At 43.6% G+C, this 19,163-nt stretch overlaps 1 protein-coding gene across 1 annotated transcript in view; it reads right to left on the bottom strand.

Moving 5' to 3' along the window:
* NUP98 (nucleoporin 98 and 96 precursor) overlaps positions 1 to 19,163 on the bottom strand; it is a 1,998,548-nt gene that overhangs the window by 142,564 nt on the left and 1,836,821 nt on the right. Inside the window, exons 21-22 of the mRNA XM_044072823.1 lie at positions 15,695 to 15,852; positions 15,263 to 15,403 (exon numbers count right to left, since the gene is read on the bottom strand). Of these exons, the coding sequence (XP_043928758.1) occupies positions 15,263 to 15,403; positions 15,695 to 15,852 (299 nt within the window). The remainder of the gene's footprint in view (positions 1 to 15,262; positions 15,404 to 15,694; positions 15,853 to 19,163) is intronic.

The following is a 19,163-nucleotide window of genomic DNA, read 5'->3' as shown; positions in this document are numbered from 1 at the left end:
GGAATTCTGTAAACATGGGTACAACATAAAGGTCAAAATGCAAGACAGAAAACTGAAAATGGGAGTTCCTTAGTCTGAAACCTAGAAGTCTCAAGCAAGAGTCCTGGAATGGGATGAGATGGTTTGGTCCCAGTATGTCTATAGTCACTGTAAGGTATAATTTTGTAAAACTTGGTCTGCGGGATAAGCGTTTTGAATTTGGTTTTATAAACTTAACATTCAAAAGGTCTAAAATGGGTCTACTTCTGTTTTTTTTTTTTTTTTTTGAAAATAGGAAAATACTGAATGAAATACTGCTTGTTTGGTTCTTCAGCTTGTTCTATTGATGGATATCCAAATGTTGCTGCACTGGAAATGTCAAAGCCATCTGCTGATCAGCTGTATAAGGGACTGAATTACAGTACAACTCTGAACACCCCTTATTACACCCCATCAATCCACAGGCCGCTTACCTGACACCACTGTTTTCTGCAATGAGAAATTCCACATTCTATCTGCTAAGCTTGCGGAAAGGCACGGGGTCAGGATATGATAAATATGACTATTAAAGTTTGAATAAGAGAACTATTAAATTAACAGGAAATGCCTTGCTGTTGATGCAGTGTCAAACTACCACAATTGTCTTGCTTTTTCTTTCAAAATGTTTGTTTTCTAAGCTGTAGCTACCTGGTCTACTTTAGGAAGAACTGACTTCTGTACAGGGATGTAAACATTTGTTTTCTTTTCTAGACTGTTTTACATTTCTCCTCTTAAAATCTGATCTATGAAAGTGGCAGAAAAAAGGAAAAAGAAGAGCAAGAGTTATGTGCAACCTCCTAGCATGGAGTGCCATGTCACAAGGGGGTTAAGAAGAATAAGATATTTGAAGACCAGATTTACGGAAGTAGAAATTTTATTTATTTATTTTACAATTGTTGACTGGGTTAGTCCGACTGAGCTGTAAGGCCCATTTACAGCAGAGACTTGGGGAGAAAAGCTGCACAGTATAATACAATGTGCATAAACAGAGAAAAAATAGCACAAATAAACAAATTTATATACAGTACATACATACAATAGTGAGCGCAGTTTTACATAATAATTTGGAAAGGAGGTAGAGTGATGAGTAGAAATACCAAATGATTCACTGTACTGGGCCCCATGTATCAGAAAAGTACAGTTTTGCACCTACCATAAATGTAGATGTTCGAGTGTAGACACTTGCTGCAGTCATTACACTTGGGTTATCCTGCAGTCAGGCATTCCCGCAGTCGGCTAGAGTTCCAAAGTCTTGGTCCAGCGTCGGTTGCTGTCGCCTCTTCCCTGACGTCAGTGCGACAGGGGGTATTATACAAGATGCAGCAGACGCCATTTTCTTCAGTTTTTCTTGCCCCAGATGTCAGGTGCCTCTAAATATGTAGGCAATTCCAATTGCTAATAAAACATACATAAGAAAAGCAAAAAACAACTTACAGCTACCAGCAAATACTCCCCATAGGTAGTAAGGGTAGAAGACATAGGTACGTACCAGCCAGTAAGAGGGGAAGGAGGGAGGGTAACCTGGACTGCAGCAGTGTCTACACTCGAACATCTACATTTATAGTAGGTACAAAACTGTACTATGTTCATCGTGTTACACTGCTGCAGTCATTATACTTGGGTGGAATCCCAAAGCTGAGGAAGGGTGGCTGGTCCTATAAGACATTAGGGGGTGGCTATAAGGCCCTGCAGCACTGCAGTGGCGAAGCCGGCTCTGGATTTAGAGTATAGAGGCAGATGGTAATGCTTGGTGAAGGTGTGTATAGAACTCCAAGTTGCTGCTTCGAAAATATCCTTGGTAGGTACTCCCCTGAGGTAGGCAGTTGAAGTGGCTGTTGCCCTGGTGGAGTGAGATCTAATGCTGCTAGATACAGGTTTTCCATGGTATGTGTAGCAGAAACGTATACAATGTCTCCCCTTGTTCTCCCCACCCCCCTCCCTGTTTATTACCTTAAGACAATCCCAAAGTTGATAAATATTACCTGTGACAGGCACCATTTTTAAAACTACAACCACCCTTGTCACTATCATATGTTCATTCATCAGGTAACTCTGTTACCTGATTGTTTCCAGCCCCCTCATAAGAGCAACTAACAGGGCCTCTACCCGCTTCGCTCCCCACCCTGCCACCTATTCCCTCCCGCCCCCAGTGGTCCCACCTTTATTACACTCACAAACCCCTCCCATCTTTCCAGTAGCCAACCACAGCGCTAACCCAACACTACCTCCTCCATCTTCCCACTACTATCACACCTCCTCAACTAACATGTACAAGGATACCTTACCTATGCTCACTGCATGCACTCTCCTTGCATATCTTACATCCTACCAAAGCTCTATAATTCCCGCACTCAACCACTACCACTGTACTACTACTCACACCACTCATGAACCATCCTTATGCACCTCCCACATATTCTACCAACTACATTACTCAAACATAAAGCATCCCTACAACTTAACATAGTAACCCTCCCACCATACCTATTACCCAAAGAGCACAATCATAAAGTTTCCCTTATAAACAAACACATTCAAAAACTGAGAAAACTAATAACCTCATGCATATCAAAACTAGCCCTAAGTCAAGATATCCACCCCAACCCTGGCCCTACCATCTCCAACCCCAATCCTCATAATCAGACTAGAAACCACAACTTCTCCCATATTAAAGCCAACAGAAAGCCAAATGACTTCCTTCTACTAAGCCTAAATATTAGAAGTATATCCAACAAAGTCTATGAACTCCATGCCACCATAGACTTGTACTCCCCAGATAGTCATCCTAAAAGAAACCTGGCTAAAACCTCACATTACCAGTGAGCAAATACTCCCTACAGGTTATGGCATACTAAGAGTAGACCGGCTAAACAAGAAAGGAGGCGGTGTAGCTATAATATTTAAACAGCATCTAAACATCCAGATCTTAAAATCATCAGCTCCACAAATAGGCAATGAAGAAATAATATATACCAACCTCAAAATAAACCAAAACAAAACCATCAACATAACTGGATGCTACTTCCCACCTGGCCAAAACATCCCTCCACTAGAAAACCTCCTCAGCTAGTCTACCCACGATCTCCCCCAAGAAACTATCATTTTAGGTGATTTCAATATTGACTGGCAATCCTGTTCCGGCAACCATCCAATCCATCATGTAAACCTTCATGGCTTCACCCAACTAGTCCAGTCGCCAACCAGGATAAATAAAAACTCCAGCAAGCACACTACCCTGGATTGGATACTAGTCAGTAAGAGCCCCCAGTCATATATAACAGGCTGCTCATCAGATCGCCTCAGTGCTCACTCCCCAACATTCCTACTAAAAAAATACCTATACCACGCTAAACCTGTCATCTACCGTCAGATACGTAAAAAAAATAAACTTTAACCCACTCACATCTCTCTCATCCCTCAAAGAATGTAACTGGCATCCTCTAAAGTACCTCAGTCTTGATGACGCAGTTTAATTTTTTAATACTACCTTCCTGAGCATCCTTAATTACCATGCCCCCATAAGACTTTCCAGAATCAAAGCACAACCCTCCCCATGGCTACAGAAAACCACTAAGTCAGAAATGAAAAACAGGGATAAAGCCTGGGAGCACTGGCGCAAAACCAAGACCCCCCTCGACTAGACAGAAATTCCTAGAACTACACAATAGAGTCAAAAAGCTAATAAAACAGGACAAATTCCAATACTACCAGTCTGCCCTAGACTCCTCCGAACACAGCCCCAAACAATTCTGGTCCTCCATAAACTCCATCCTCCACCCAGGTAAAGTCATTACCCCTCCTCCTAACATCCCTCACTCCTCAGAAAATATTGCTACCTCATTCAATACACACTTCACATACTATCACTAGCTAAACAACACAACCCCCCCTCCCCTCCAACCCGCACCTTCAACTACTAATCTCCCCACTGCCTTCTCTTTTTCTCCTGTACCTACCTCCAACATAAAAAAACTCTTAACTAAACATAAACCCACCAAATTAGCAGCAGACAACCTCCCAAGTGAATACCTACAAATCGCAGCTGATGCTCTGGCCTACCCAGTATCCATCTTGATTAACCGATCTCTGTCAGAAAGTTATGTTCCCACATTTTGGAAAGTATCACATATAATTCCCCTCCACAGAACTAACCAATTACCGCCTCATAGCTATTCTCTCTCCACTCTCCAAAATACTAGAGAGATGCTCTAAATAAAGATCTGCCGAAGCAGCAGACACCTCCAAAGCAGACACCCAAGCAGCCGCTACCCCAAAACAAAACACGTGCAACACATATCTCACAAAGCCAGTGTGCCAAACAGTTACAGCCCTTAAGACTAAACAACACACCTGATACACTTGTAATAGGTGACTATCGTCAGGCACACTGACATCCCGCTCACCAGGCTGAACAATGAGAGGGTCACGGTGAGCAGCCTGTCGGGTGCTAGGATCCGCCACATAACACAAGCACTCAGGTCACTCCAAGGCAAGTACAAATATGACTCAGTCATTGTCCATGCTGGTGTGAATGACCCGAGACGTACCTCCCTGGACTACATGAAAAGAGACATAAAGGAGCTCTCTGAGCATGTAGCCCAGGCCGGTATGACCCTGACCTTGAGTAGCATCTTACCCTCACCAAGAATGATGCCACAATATGAAGACAAGATGATCAATTTCAACAATTGGCTTAAGTACTGGTGTCATTCAAAGGGGATCCAATGCCTGTCAGCTTGGGATGATATGCTCGACAAGCCACGATGCTTCGCTAGGGACGGCTTGCACCTGTCACCCCTGGGCTTTCGGATATTGGCAAAGTCTCTTGCTACCCCCATAGTGCCTTTTTTAGGCAAGGCTCAAAAGACAAACCCACCTCCATAGGTATCACAAGGGATAAGAAACTAAGAGTAATGCTGCTCAACGCCAGAAGTCTAAACCTCAAGATGCATGCACTCGAAACTCTCCTTAGCATGGAGAACATAGATATCTGTGCAGTAACAGAAACCTGGTTCAGGGCTCCGAGAGCACCCCAGTACTACCAGGTTATACCTCATACCATGCTTTTCGCCCCAAAACTTGGACCGAACCACAAAAGGAGGGAGTATCGATATTCATCAAAGATACCCACACCTCCAGGTTGGTGGCAAAGCACGAAGCATCAGAGACTATCCATGTGCAACTAACAGTGGGTAAAACTGCCTTCCAGTTTATAGCCTGCTACAGACCACCCTCCCAAACCCAGGAACCCCACTCAGCCTTCCTGAGAACACTGGAAAATATGAAGGTCTCTCCAAACACCATTATATTGGGCGACTTCAACTACCCAAACATAGACTGGGAGCATTACTCTAGCTCCAACACCCTAGCCCAAAGGTTCCTAGAATTTATAAACTCAAATGCTATGGAACAACTTGTTACCACTCCATCACCAACATGGGGACTCTATGCTCCAGACCAGAAGTGTATCCCTCACTGGTAAGATCAGACCATAAACTAATCTCACTGGATATTCACATCCCGACCCCACGCCCTGCCCAGAAAACCACAGTGAAAAACTTCTATAAAGCAAATTTTACACTCCTCAAAACTGAGGTGGAATCCTTCAAAGCCCCCGGGCCTGTGGAAAATACGGCCCAGACCGCAGAATCCTTTATAAATGCATTCTATGAACACCTACAGGAATGCATGGATCATGCGATCCCAAATAAAACCAAGACCCAATCCTCCAAAGGCAGACGTCCTGTCTGGTGGACCCCAGCCATAAACAAACTATACAATAGGAGGAAGCTACTAAATGATAAAGCAAAATCCCAAAAACGGAAGGCATCACTGATCAGTATTAGCAAAAAACTACGGGCACACATAAAATTGTCTAAGGCCAGCTTTGAGAGAAAAATTGCACAGGACACCAAGGATAATCACAAGGCTTTCTTTAGTTATGTTAGGAACCTGGGTGGTAATTCCCAGATATGCTCAGAATTGGTCCAAAATGACAAAAAATACACCAAACCCAGAGACATTGCCAACATCCTAGCTGACAGGTTCAGTGCAAACTTCTCCACCCCCTCCCCACCAAAAGGGCAAATATCTATCCCAGCAGAGTGCTGCCCCCCTGACATCTCAGATACTCAGGTAAGAGCCGCCCTCTCCAAAGCAAAAAACACAGCATCAATGGGACCAGATGGTGTCCCGGGCTGCGTCCTACATGAACTCAAAGAAGAGCTAAACCCAAACATAAAGCTACTGTTCAATCTCAGCCTTACTACAGGATATGTGCCCAAAGAGTGGCGTACAGCAACAGTGGTCCCTCTCCATAAAGGTGGTGCCTCAACGGATCCTGGAAACTATCGCCCCATAAGCCTGACTAGCTTGGTCTGCAAAGCTATGGAAAGGATCATCATGGACCTCATAAATAAAGATATTGGGGACCTACAAACACTGGATCCTACCCAGTTCGGCTTTGTTAAGGGCAGATCCTGCCTCTTAAACCTGGTTGATTTCTTTGAAACAGTCACCAAGGCCATTGACGAGGGAAGGTGGTCCACACAGCCTACCTGGACCTCGCAAAAGCCTTCGATACAATACCCCACTCGGGCATTATAGATAAGCTCACCAGCTTAAATATAAACCCCTATGTCACTAGATGGATTGCAAACTGGCTCAAGGACAGAACCCACATGGTTAGAATTGCTGGAGCCATGTCAGACTCCAAACCAGTTACAAGTGGTGTCCCACAAGGCTCAGTCCTGGGACCTCTCTTGTTCGGTATATATTTCTCGGAGGTACAGGCCAACACGGAAGGACTGTGGCTGACCAAGTTCGCAGATGACTGCAAACTGGGTGCCATAATAGACTCTCCAGCCGACACAAGCATCCTCCAAAAGGGCCTCATCGAAACAGACAACTGGTGCCAGTGCCATGGCCTCAAGCTAAATGCCAAAAAGTGTACAGTCATCCCCTTTGGCAAAAACAAAGTGACCACAAATTACCACATAGGTGGAAATCCATTAAGTACAGAAGAAGTAATTAGGGACCTGGGGACCCAAGTTGATAGCAATCTCTCATTTGACAACCACATGGCCAAAGTGGTTAGAAAAACATTTTATATAGCCCACCTAATCATGAAGGGATTCACATCTAGATCAGGGGAGGTCATCGTGCCTCTTTACTCATCCCTCATCAGGCCCATAATTGAGTACAATGCCCCTTTTGGGATGTACCTTACCAGACACCTGCAACTGGAAAGACCCCAAAAGTACCTCACCAAGAGGATCAAAGGGCTCAAACAGATGCCATATGCTGCCCGGTTAAAGAAACTCCAGCTCTACTCAGTGGCATACCGCCTGTTCAGAGGCGATCTGTGCCTGACGTATAAAGCCATGTCCAACCCGAATTAATGGACATGCTGCACCTCAGAAAATCCAAATCCCATCGAGCTATGCGCCGAGAGACTTGAACCTCAGCACTGAAATAAATAGGACATGCTGGAGGGACAGATTCATAACCCAGAGGCTCCCTTCACTCTGGAATAAAATCCCAGTCCAGGTTAGGCAGAGTCCCTCATTGACTCTCTTCAAGAGGAATCTTGATGAGTGGATGGGAGATCGTAGGTTTACCCCGGGTATCACTTCTGTGTCACTGTTAGATAGAGGCACAGTATACTAACCTCGAAAAAGGGCATAGCAAAATAAATTTAAAATGGGTGGCGAAAGCCAAACACATTCTGGCTAGGCTTATAAATGCCCTAGGGCAAATAGCCTAGTATGAACCTATGAACCTATACACTCTCAGGTCCCAGACTACCTCCTTACTAACAACCTCCTTTCCAATACTCAACATGGTTTCCGACCAACACCACCACTGCCTTATCTCCTTTACTAACACTATCCTTCAGCATAAAAACAATGGTATCTCTCCTGTGCTACTTTCCTAGACCTATCTAAAGCATTTGACATGGTCCCACACAAACAACTTATCTCTGTCCTTAATAACCTATCCTTCTCACAATCAGTCACCAACTGGTTTCAGAGTTACCTGTCTGACCGCCAACAATCCGTTGTATGGCAGAATGACATCTCCCCAACTACCTGTCTCCATAGGGGTTCCCCAAGGATCCATCCTTGGAACCCTATTCTTCTCTGGTTTCACAAATAATCTAGCCTCTGCCACCACACATGGCACACTCATACAATACGCAGATGACTCGACATCATCTGCTCAGCCCAGTCCCTACTCAAACTGCAAAAAGTCACACAGGAAGCCTTTTCCTCTGTTGAAACTTGGTTATCCGATGCCCAATTAATACTCAACCCAAACAAAACTAAACTACTCATCTTCCAACCCACCAAACATACTCAAAACAACTCTCACTTTAACATCACAGCAAAAGACACCACTATATACCCAACTGAACACACCAAATTGCTAGGAGTGGAAATAGACAAACTAAAATTTGACATTCACATATCCATGACCATAAAAAAAGTCCACAAAAAACCAGGAGCGTTATACAGAAATAAGTATCTTCTCACCAAAGCAGCAAAGATTTCAATAGCAAATTCCCACCTTATCTCCACCCTACTTTATGCCTCTCCAATATATACCAACCTAAGGCAATGCAATCTAAACAAGCTAGAGACCTGCTACAACAAAATTGCCAAATTTGCCACAGGGGCATCCCACCGTAGTCACCACCGTCTCTCACTTGCTGAACTGGGATGGCTTGAACTCCCTCACCTCCTTCAGTGGTATCAACTCTCTCGCCCACAAACTAGTAAACCATCCACTAAATGTCCCATCCCTCCAGAATCTACTCCAACCCTATCGCACCACCAGACCACTAAGATCCAGCAACAAAAATCACTTGCAGATCACTAAAGCCAATAACTCTGCTGGTGAAGCACTATTCTCCTGCACCATAGCCAAATTATGGAACTCCCTCCCACCCATAATTACCTCCGTACCATCATGCACCCACTTCAAAACTTTACTAAAAACGCACCTAAAAACATGCTGGCTATGCCCTTGCAACTCACACTCTAATATCACCCACCCCATCCAACCACTACCTTTCTTTCCACTCCACTAACTGCCTTGATTATAGCAAGCTCAGATGCTCATAAGCCTAGTACTTATACAGCGGGAAATTCTTATTTTAACATTTGTTAATGTCTGTTATGTACTTCACAGATAAAGATTCTAGTTGTCTACTGATGTACTATGTTCATCTGTAAATATGTTGCAAGTAATTGCTATGTAAATTGTTAATCGCTATGTAATCCAATGTAACTACTGTTTATTTTAACTGTGGAGCTTTTCTCCCCAGGCCTCTGCTGAAAATGGACCAATGTCCAGTCGGACACTCCCGGTCAACAAATATAAATAAATAAATAAATAAATGTCCTATCCATTTTGAAATAGTCTGTTTTGAAATAGCTTTTCGCTGTGCTCCTGCAGCATATTCTACCAATAATTGCACAGATTTTCTGAAAATCCTTTGTTAAAATTGTAACACCTGCCCTGGCTTGTCTGCTTAAAATCAGCCATTAATACAACTGGATACCTAACATCTCCTTCATGTTGATATCATGATGATGCTGTAGTCTGGCAGGCCACTTGTGTTTATCCACTTTCCAGACTAATGAGCTCCCCAAGCAATGTCTGGGGCATCTGTAGATTTAGAATCTGACCTCTCTGACTGCGGGTCCGAGAAATCCCCTGTTTGGTGGTTTGTTTCCTGTTCCCACCACAAAAATTCCTTGAATTCCTTTTTGATTATTTGAATGACGGTGTCCAAATCCTGGCAGTGCTGTGTCCATGTGTTTTTTTCATACCATTGTAGCTTCCTCATATGCAGTTAGTTTGGCACAAAGCACAGAACAAGAATGCCATGAACCCTAAGGCGAACTGAAGAGATAGTGGATGGAAGTAACTTTTTGTCCGGGGGTTGTAAAGGCCATTAAAGGCTGCTCTAGGCTGCTGTCACCCAGAAAGCACATGTCTTGAGAGTCTTGGTGACTGGACTTATTTATTCGTTCTGGGGTACCCTGGAAACTCCTTGCTTTTTCATGACATATCAAATGCTGTAGAAGGTCTTCCTTTTCTTGAGCTTGTGATCGGGCAGTGCGTCCAGAGTAAGGATAAGATTTAGATTCCTTTTAGCCTGAGTAAGCTATCACTGAAGCAAGACAGCATGAGATACTGAGGCATGATAGATAAGCCAAAGGGGCAGAGAGAGAAATGATAATTGAAATTTTCCAAAAAAGCATAGATACTTTGCAACTTAGTCTTATAGGCACATGATAAGTCTCCCTTAGTAGGCCAATTTCCTACTAAACTTGGAGGCAAAACCTCAAAAATCTTTAACAGTTGCATAGACTTGTCCTCTCCATTTTCCAAAACTGCTTCACAGGCTTAACAACACAACACATCAGATCAAAGGAGCATCCAAAATCCTTGTCTTAACATGCTCAGCTAAATTCTTTGGTTTTGTCCAAGTAGAAGAGTAACTGCCTGTGAATGTCCAAAGAGTGCAGTAGTCTCTCCCCTTTATCCTTTGATTTAGGATAAAAAGTTGGCCGGAGAATAGTTTGGTTTAGGGCCACACTGGATACCACCTTTGGCATAAAGGTAGGGTTAGTTCGTAAAGACACCCTGCCCTGGTGGAAAATGAGGAAAGGTTCCACTGCCATTAGTGCCTGTAATTCTGAAACTCTTCGTGCTGATGCTATTGCCAGGAGCAGAGCAGTTTTCCAAGAGATATATTTTAATTCTGCTGTGTTGGCTGACTCAAAAGGGGGTAAAGTTAGCTTCTCCAAAACAAAGTTGAGGTCCCAAGCTGGAGTAGGTGCTCTAGGGGGCGGTCTTATGTTTTTAGCCCCTCTGAGGTACTGGTTTAACAGAGGATTAGAGAAAATTGGTGGATCAGTGTTGTAATGAGCAGAGATGGCAGAGGCGTGGATCTTGATGGATGAGAAGGAGAGTCCTTTGTCCAGCATCTCAGTTAAGTATTGCAGTATCTGAGGAATGTTTGGGACAAGAGGGTCAAGGCTGTGAGCTTGGTTCCAGGCACAGAATCTCCTCCATTTATCCGAATAGGCTTTCCTGGTACTAGGCCTTCTGGCCTCCAGAATGACATCCATAACAGCTTTGGAGAGAGGCATTACTTGCTTGACTAAAGAATCTTCCATGCAGCTAGGTTTAAGGTCTTTAGCTGGCTGTGTAGTATTCGTTTGTTGTGCTGAGTCAGAAGATGTGGGATTTGAGGCAAAATCCAGGGTGGTTCTTGTGCTAAGCTCCTTAAGATTGGGTACCAGTGCTGGCGTGGCCAGTCTGGTGCAATCAGGATCATCTTTGGCTCTTCCTGCCTGGCTTTTAGGAGTACCTTTGGCAGGAGAGTTAGTGGTGGGAAAGCGTATACTTGTAGGTTACCTCCAGCTGAATGAGAGGGCATCCAACTTTCCATGCTTGTGGATGGTAACTCCTTGGGCAGAATTTTTGTAGCTGGCAGTTTTTTGGGGATGCAAACAGATCTATGTCCGGGCTCCACCATTTCTGTGTTATCATTCTGAATATTTGTGGATTAAACTCCCATTCGTGGGGATCCATGTTTCTGCTTAAGTCGTCTGCCAGTGTGTTTTTCTCTCCTGGCAGGAATTGCGCTTGCAGATGAACTTGAAGGTTTATAGCTGTGTTCCATAAGGTCATAGCTTGTCTGCATAGGGGGTAGGAGTGAGTGCCCCCTTGCTTATGTACCACATAATTGTGTTGTCTGTCTTTAGTAGTAGTTGTACTGGCTGCAGCAGGTCCTTGAAAGCTATAAATCGCATTTTGTACAGCTAGCATCTCTTTTTGATGTGAGGATGCCTTTGTTCTGTGGTCCATGTGCCCTGAAATACATTTGCCTGCCATGTGTGCTCCCCAGGCGTAATCCGATGCATCTGTTGTCAGTGTTTGCCTGGCTGTGGGTTATGTAAAAGGCTGTCCCTTGTTGAGGTGACAAGCTTGAGCCCACCATTGAAACTCCTGTTGAAGGCAAGCGATTAGTGGTATAACCGTTTCCAAACTTTGACAGTGTTGAGACCATACATTCTTTAGGTACCATTGTAGTTTCCTCATATGCAGTCTGGCATATGGAATTAGTAGTATGCAGGATGCCATGTAACCCAAGGCCTGCAGAATTTTTCTTGCAGGGAGCTGGGTCTTTGTTGCCATCAATTGAAAATATTGAGTCAGTTGTCCTTGTTTGTCTGGCGTGAGATAAGCCATCTGGGCCTTTGTGTTCAAGCTGGCACCCAGGAATATAATCTCTTGTGAGGGCACTAGTTTTGATTTCTTTTCGTTTACTGTGTACCCCAGGCAACTTAACTTTTTTTACAAACGCCAAATGCTTTAGAAGAATGTCCTTTGCTCTCTGCTTGAATCAGGCAGTCGTCCAGGTACGGATAAATTTGAATTCCTTTCTGTCTGCAAAATGCAATTACTGGTGCCAGGCACTTTGTGAAGACCCTGGGCGCAGTAGATAAGCCAAAGGGCAGTGCAGAGAATTGGTAGTGCATTGAACCAGCTATGAATCTGAGGTATCTTCTGCAGTTTTGTCTGATAGGGACATGCAGGTATGCCTCTGAGGTCCAAAGTCACGAGCCAAGCTTTCTTGCCCAGCATGGGAAGAAGCTGCTGTAATGTCAATATTTTGAATTTCGGAACATCCAGGTAAGTGTTTAGAGATGAAAGATCTAGAATGGGCCTCCAGGCTTTGTCCTTTCTGGGTACCAGAAAGAGTCTTGAGTAAAATCCTTGTCCTTGCTCCTGTGATGGTACCTTTTGAATAGCTCTCATATCCATGAGAGCTGTAATTTGTTTTCGAGTCTCTGCCCATTGATTTGGTGGCAGATTTGGCATTCCTTTTAACCTTGGCAGTGTGAGAAAGTGGAACCTGTAACCTTGAAATACAATGTTGAGAACCCATTTGTCTTTGGTGATCATTTGCCAATTGTGGTAGAAGAGTGCCAGTTTTCCTCCCAAGGGGGCTGCCAAGAAGGATTTGTTTGGCAGCTGTAGTGGGAAGTCATTGGAGCTGCTTTTTATATGGTTGTGGCCTGTCTTCCCCTTCTTTCTGGCCTGATGCAACCCATTGTCGAGGCCTGTAAGGACCTTGTGTTTGACCTCTACCTCTTGGACGTCAGCATCTTCCCCTTTGAGGTCTGTCTGTAATTGGAAACTACCAATTCTTATTTGGCCAGTTTCTGCTAAATCTAGGAGGCTGAACCTTTAAGAAATCCTTCACCATTTGCATAGATTTTGCCTTATCCTCCATTTTCTTTAATACCTCTTCTGCCTTAATTCCAAATAACACATCCTGCTGCAAAGGTGCATCCAATAATTTTGCTTTAACATGATCTGGTAACGTATGTTCTTTTAACCAAGCATGTCTTCTAATGACAGAGCCTGTAACTGCTGCTCTGCAGGAGGCCTCTAGAGAATCGAAACCACATTGCAAAGTATGCTTTCCCACTTGTTCAGCTGCATGCAATAAATTCTGCATTTCTTTAAAATTAGGAGGATCTGATTCTGGAAGCATTTTTTTGTTTTAACTGAGACAGTAAAAATTGCTGATATTTCAGCATGTGAAACTGGCAATTTAAGGCTCTCATTGCTAAAGTTGCAGACGTGTATACTTTCTTTCCCCATCTGTCTAATGCTGTGGAATCTCTGTCAGAGGGAACTGGATTCTTGGCTGATGAGGCCTTAACTCCTTTGGTTCCCTGAGAAATAGTTTCAGGGTCAGCGACAGGGCTTTTATACAGAAATTTATGAGAGAGTCAGGGACTCTGTAGTATTTGTCAGGTTTAACGGGGGCTGGAGGTAAGGAATCAGGATTTAAGCTGGATTCAGTACACACATCATCCACAATATCTAACACTGGCGGATTAGCAAGGGGTCTGTGTTGAGGTAATAAAAGGAAGTCTCTGAGCCTTTTCTTGGATTCTGAGTAATCCTGGCCTTCCCAGTGGAAATGCTCCCTCATGGTATGTAGTGTTTCCCTAAAGGAGTAGTCCTCAGGCAGTGAGGCTGATGGAATTGATTCCTCAGCATCAGAATCCTCATAAGGGGGTAAAGAGTATCCTAGGTCTGAGGATGAATCAGAAGAGATGGACACCTGGTCGGATGAGTCAGTCTGCATCCTGTCTAGGCCTTTTATCAGGAGGGGGATGGGACCCCCTGATCAGAGTAATTAGGTCTTCGGCCATTTTGAGCATTTGTTTCTTAGGCATGGAGGCCTGTCCTGGAGAATGCTGTATTTGTTTCTTTGACTTTAAAGGAGGCTTAGACTTGGCTAAGGGTTTAATGCTTAACTGAGTAGGTCTGAAGACACCCTCTGTAGCTGTGGGTTTGTTCAGCTACTCTGGATCCCTCTGAAAGGTTAGTCTCGGTAGGCTGAAGAGCTTGTGTGTCCGAAGGCCCAGCCATCTCCACGTGGGAGTCAGAGGCGGCTTGTGGTTCTACAGAAGCGGTTGTCAGGGGCTGCGAAGGCGCCTCGCTGAAAACCAGAGAACCGGTGACTGGCCTAGAAGAGGCTTCATAGTCAGTTTTAGGCCTCGGATGCCTATCCTTGTCTTTGCGCTTTTTGTGTATTCCGGTCGCCGGAAGTTCCGACGGCATGGTATAATTGAATTTTCTACCAAAATAATGTCGGGCAAAATCAAACCGACGTTTAATAGTGCGCTTGTTAAACCTAGCACAAAACCGACAACCAGTAACGTCGTGGTCAGGGCCTAGGCATGGGATACAATAGGAATGGAAATCCTTATGAGGTATTTGCTTCCCACAAGAAATACAGTTATTAACTTTTACTGACATCGGTCTGAGGCAAGAAAAACTTTCCCCAACGGGGTAATTAGCTTTGTAGAAGACTTCGGTTCTGGATTCGGAATGAAAATCTCAGGAGACAGCCAACTGGCACTTGCAAACTGCTTTTGCTTCAGGCACCGCGCGGCAAGAAAGACTGAAGAAAATGGCGTCGGCTGCATCTTATATACCCCTGTTGCACTGACGTCAGGGAGGAGGTGACAGCAACCGACACCGGACCAAGACTTTGGAACTCTGGCCGACTGCGGGACCGCCTGACAGCAGGATAACCCAAGTGTAATGACTGCAGCAGTGTAACACGATGAACATTTACATTTCATATACCCATTACTCCACATGCACACTTCCTACCACACATCTCATTGACATTTACCTGAAAAGCCTCTTCATACATCTTAAGAGCACTGGCAATAGAAGCAGTAGGTGGAAGCATATACCACAAATGAACTGCCAAGCAGCGTTTCCAGTCCAGTTTTGAACACACGTTAATGTAGTTTTTAGAAGACTGCCATACCTGCCAAAGAAGGGGACAAAAAGTGAAATCATGCATTAAGTACTCAAGGCTAAATCCAGTGCAATTACTTGCAATATATTTCTAGAATTCTTCCAACATTTCTATTTTGCTTCTTCGGCTACACCTTACTTAACTAATCTAGAGCTTTCATACTGACATTATGGTACTCATCTGTTTACAGTACACTAACACCCTGATACTTATCCATTCATACAAAGCTTGGCCACATCATCAGTACAAAACTCAAAGCACTACTACCCATATCATCTCAACAGTAGCAGTTATACTTACTGGTTTTGCTGAAAGTAGTGCCAATATACGGAGCCTTTCTTCTTGAATAAAGCTGTCTGCTTGCAAACCATGCCAGTCTACTAACTGCATTGTTAGAAGCTCCCTAGCAGTCTGACTGCCTGCAGCCTGTGACACGAGAAGAGCAAGTCGATGATCGTCTACATCAATAAAACAAAAGTAATGTCAGAAATACAGTCAGCAAATGAAACCTCATGCATCTGCAGCAATTTAAACAAATACAAACTATACAGAAGGTATAGAAGAATGCCTCTGCTTGACTACTTAAGCAGTAGAAGAAAAATTCAGCAACAAAGTAGTCTACCAGAAGACTGTATGTAAATATAGTGCAGTTGTGTAAGAACTTGCATAACAGTCAAGGTCTGACTGATCACTGTTACAGCAGTAACAGATGGGGATGTCTTACCAAATATACCCACAAGTAAGGCCAGCATACCAAAGCCTGGGCCCCCCTTCCTCTTGCACTATACATCTGATGCAAGACCCAAAGGGGTCAGGAGGTACATATGTTGCCCTATTACTAACAGATTAGAGATTCCTAAAGCAGTTTATGAAAAAAAGGAGGAAGGCTGAAGCAAGTAGTCCCTGGAGGATAGACCTAGCAAACCCTGCTCTAGTCTTAGAAACTTCAATTTTGTAATGTTTAGTGAAAATGTGAACATAAAACCAAGTTGCTCCTTCAACGGCATATCTAAAACCCATAACCTTAAAGAAATCCCAAAAGAGGCTACAGCTCTAGTGGAAGAGGCTTTAAATGGGACCTGGGGCTGTCTGCCATGGAAAGAACAGTAAAAGGAAGCAGCTTTAGAAATCCAGTTTGAAGTAGCCAGTTTGGAAACTGAAAAACCCAAGCACTTGGCCTGAAAAAACACAAAGCTGGTCAGACTTCCTGACACTTTTGATTTTTCCAAATATCTGAGATGTCAGTTTGCACTTAATGAATGTAACATTCTCTCTGCTTTGCTTTGAAGAGAAGGGGAAAGAAGGTAGGTAAACTGATGGTCCAATTTCAAGAAATCTCACAGAAGGTAGTGTTACTTCTAAGAGAATTTCTCTCCTTATGGAAAATGAGAAAAAGGTGGGAATAACCATACTATGTTCAACAAACACCCTGCCTTACTGACATATGGGTAAAGTCCTAAAGCTTACCTAACCTGAGAGGAGGAAGGATACATGTCCAGGAGTACCTGGAAAATGGTCCTAAGAATGGGGGAATGGCTCTCCTTGGTGATCTGATGTGTTAGGGTGTCTACCAAAAACAGTTTGACCTCAAAACTAGAAGGTAGTGGTAGAGCCAGAGAATGCAGACAGATAAGCTTTGCTAGAAGAGAATGCCATCCCAGAAATGAGCAACTTTCACAAAGTACAGTTGTGCAAGTCCCACTTACCAGTAATAGTAAATGTTCACAGAGCATACTGCCTTGCTAGCATATAGGAAGTAGTGTCCTGTTACCTTCCCCGTGGCAGTTTGTCAAACCTCAGAACTCCACCCACTGTTTGACTATAAGGGTGAAGAACCAATCCGACCATGACAGCCCCTCACACTCACCTATAGGATCCTTTAAGTTTTAAAGAGTCCAACAGGGAGGGCAGATGAAACAACCATTGTGAACATCTACTGTTCCATACCAAATGCCACAGAGACATAGGATCACCAATTACAAACAGTTCAAAAGATAGATGCTAGAAAACCAGATATAGTGGTCCACAAAAAAGACAAAAGTAGCACTGATCACTGAAATAGCCACACCCAGTGACTACACTGTCTTGTGTACAAAGAAACACAAAGTCGTCAAATATCAGGATGTGCAGGCAGAAATGAGAGCAATGCCCCTTAAAACAGAAAAGGTCATACGAGATCTGGGGACCCAGGTAGATAGTAATCTCTCCTTTGACAATCATACTGCCAAAGTAGTTAGGAAATCCTTCTATGTTGCCCATCTAATTACTAAAGGGTTTGCATCTGGAAATAAAGAGGTTATAGTGCCCCTCTACTCATCACTCATCAGACCCATCATAGAGTACAATGCCCCATTTGGGATGTACCTCACAAGACACTTTCAACAGCTGGAAAGACCACAAAAGTACCTCACCAAAAGGATTACTGGCCTCAAACATATGTCCTATGCAGCCCAACTGAAATAACTCCGGCTGTACTCAGTGGCATATCGCTTACTCAGAGGTGATCTCTGCCTGACTTACAAAGCCATGTCCAACTCAGAATTGATGGACATGCTCCACCTAAAGAAATTAAAGTCACTGCCAGCCACGTGTTCTAGTGAGCTAAACCTCGCCACAACAATAAATAGAACATGCTGGAGGGATAGATTCCTGTCACAGAGACTCACCATGCTTTGGAACAAAATTCCAAACTACATTAGGCAGAGCCCGTCACTAACAATCTTCAAGAGAAACCTTGACGAGTGGATGGGTAACAGAAAATACACCCCTGGGATCACTTCATTGGCTCTGCTTGACAGAGGATCAGTTAATTAATCAATGGGGCAGCAAAAGCCGACACACTGGCTAGGCTTATAAATGTCCTCGGGCAGATAGCCTAGTACTTACCTATGAACCTACGTGGAAGAAAGATACCCAGACAGTTAAAACAGTAGTAGAAGCAATGGGTCTTGTAGAAAATAATCTACAATCGTAATTACATATGTTACCAATACAAGTAACCTCATATGAATTGCAGGAGTCATTACTGGATACAGTGCGGGTGGGTGCAAAGAGCACTTCTGGCTGACATCAAAGACTGAAATTCTAATTTCATGAACTTTAATCGTACTCTTACCTAGGAATGGGGTCCATTCCTGTCATGGTATTAGAAACAAAATAACTGCAAAAAGTAAAAAGACACACAAAAAGGCTGAACCAAACTCAACGGCACCACCTACAACCAATTATATACACTCAACAAAAAGGGGAACGGGCAGGAGGCCGCCAGTAAAGCAGCATTCTACAAACATCTATTGTTACAGTTAAGTGACACACAAACATACTATGTTCAACAAACATCCTGTCTTACTGGCATATGAGTAGATTCCTAAAGCTTACCTAACCTGAGATGAGGAAGAATAAGAGTACAGGAGTACCTGGAAATGGGTCCTCACAAAGCCTGCACTGGATCTAGAAAATTAACCAATTTGTAGCCCTTCATGAAGGTAAGGATGGAGGATCAAGTTGCTTGTCTCTAGAACACTTAGAGTTCACTCCTTTCAAAAATGTCACTGATTAGGAACAGGCCTTGGTAAAAAAAAAAAAAAATGTGCCTTTATCTTACCTGCACTTGATTGGCCATGGTGGGTGCAACAAAAATGCCAAAAGGCAACCCATAAGCAATGAATTGCTTAGAAACAGGTTGACCCTTCTTTGCCTCAGAAAAGCCTATGCAGAACCAAGGTATAAACTAACATCTATCTCTCTTACTTAGGTTCTGGAAGAACTC

The sequence above is a fragment of the Protopterus annectens genome, chromosome 5.part1 (assembly GCF_019279795.1).
Source record: "Protopterus annectens isolate FY-2018-M chromosome 5.part1, PAN1.0, whole genome shotgun sequence".
Lineage (NCBI taxonomy): Eukaryota > Metazoa > Chordata > Ceratodontiformes > Protopteridae > Protopterus > Protopterus annectens.
Note: the sequence above shows the minus strand (reverse complement) of the source record. Positions and strands in the feature narration are given on the sequence as shown.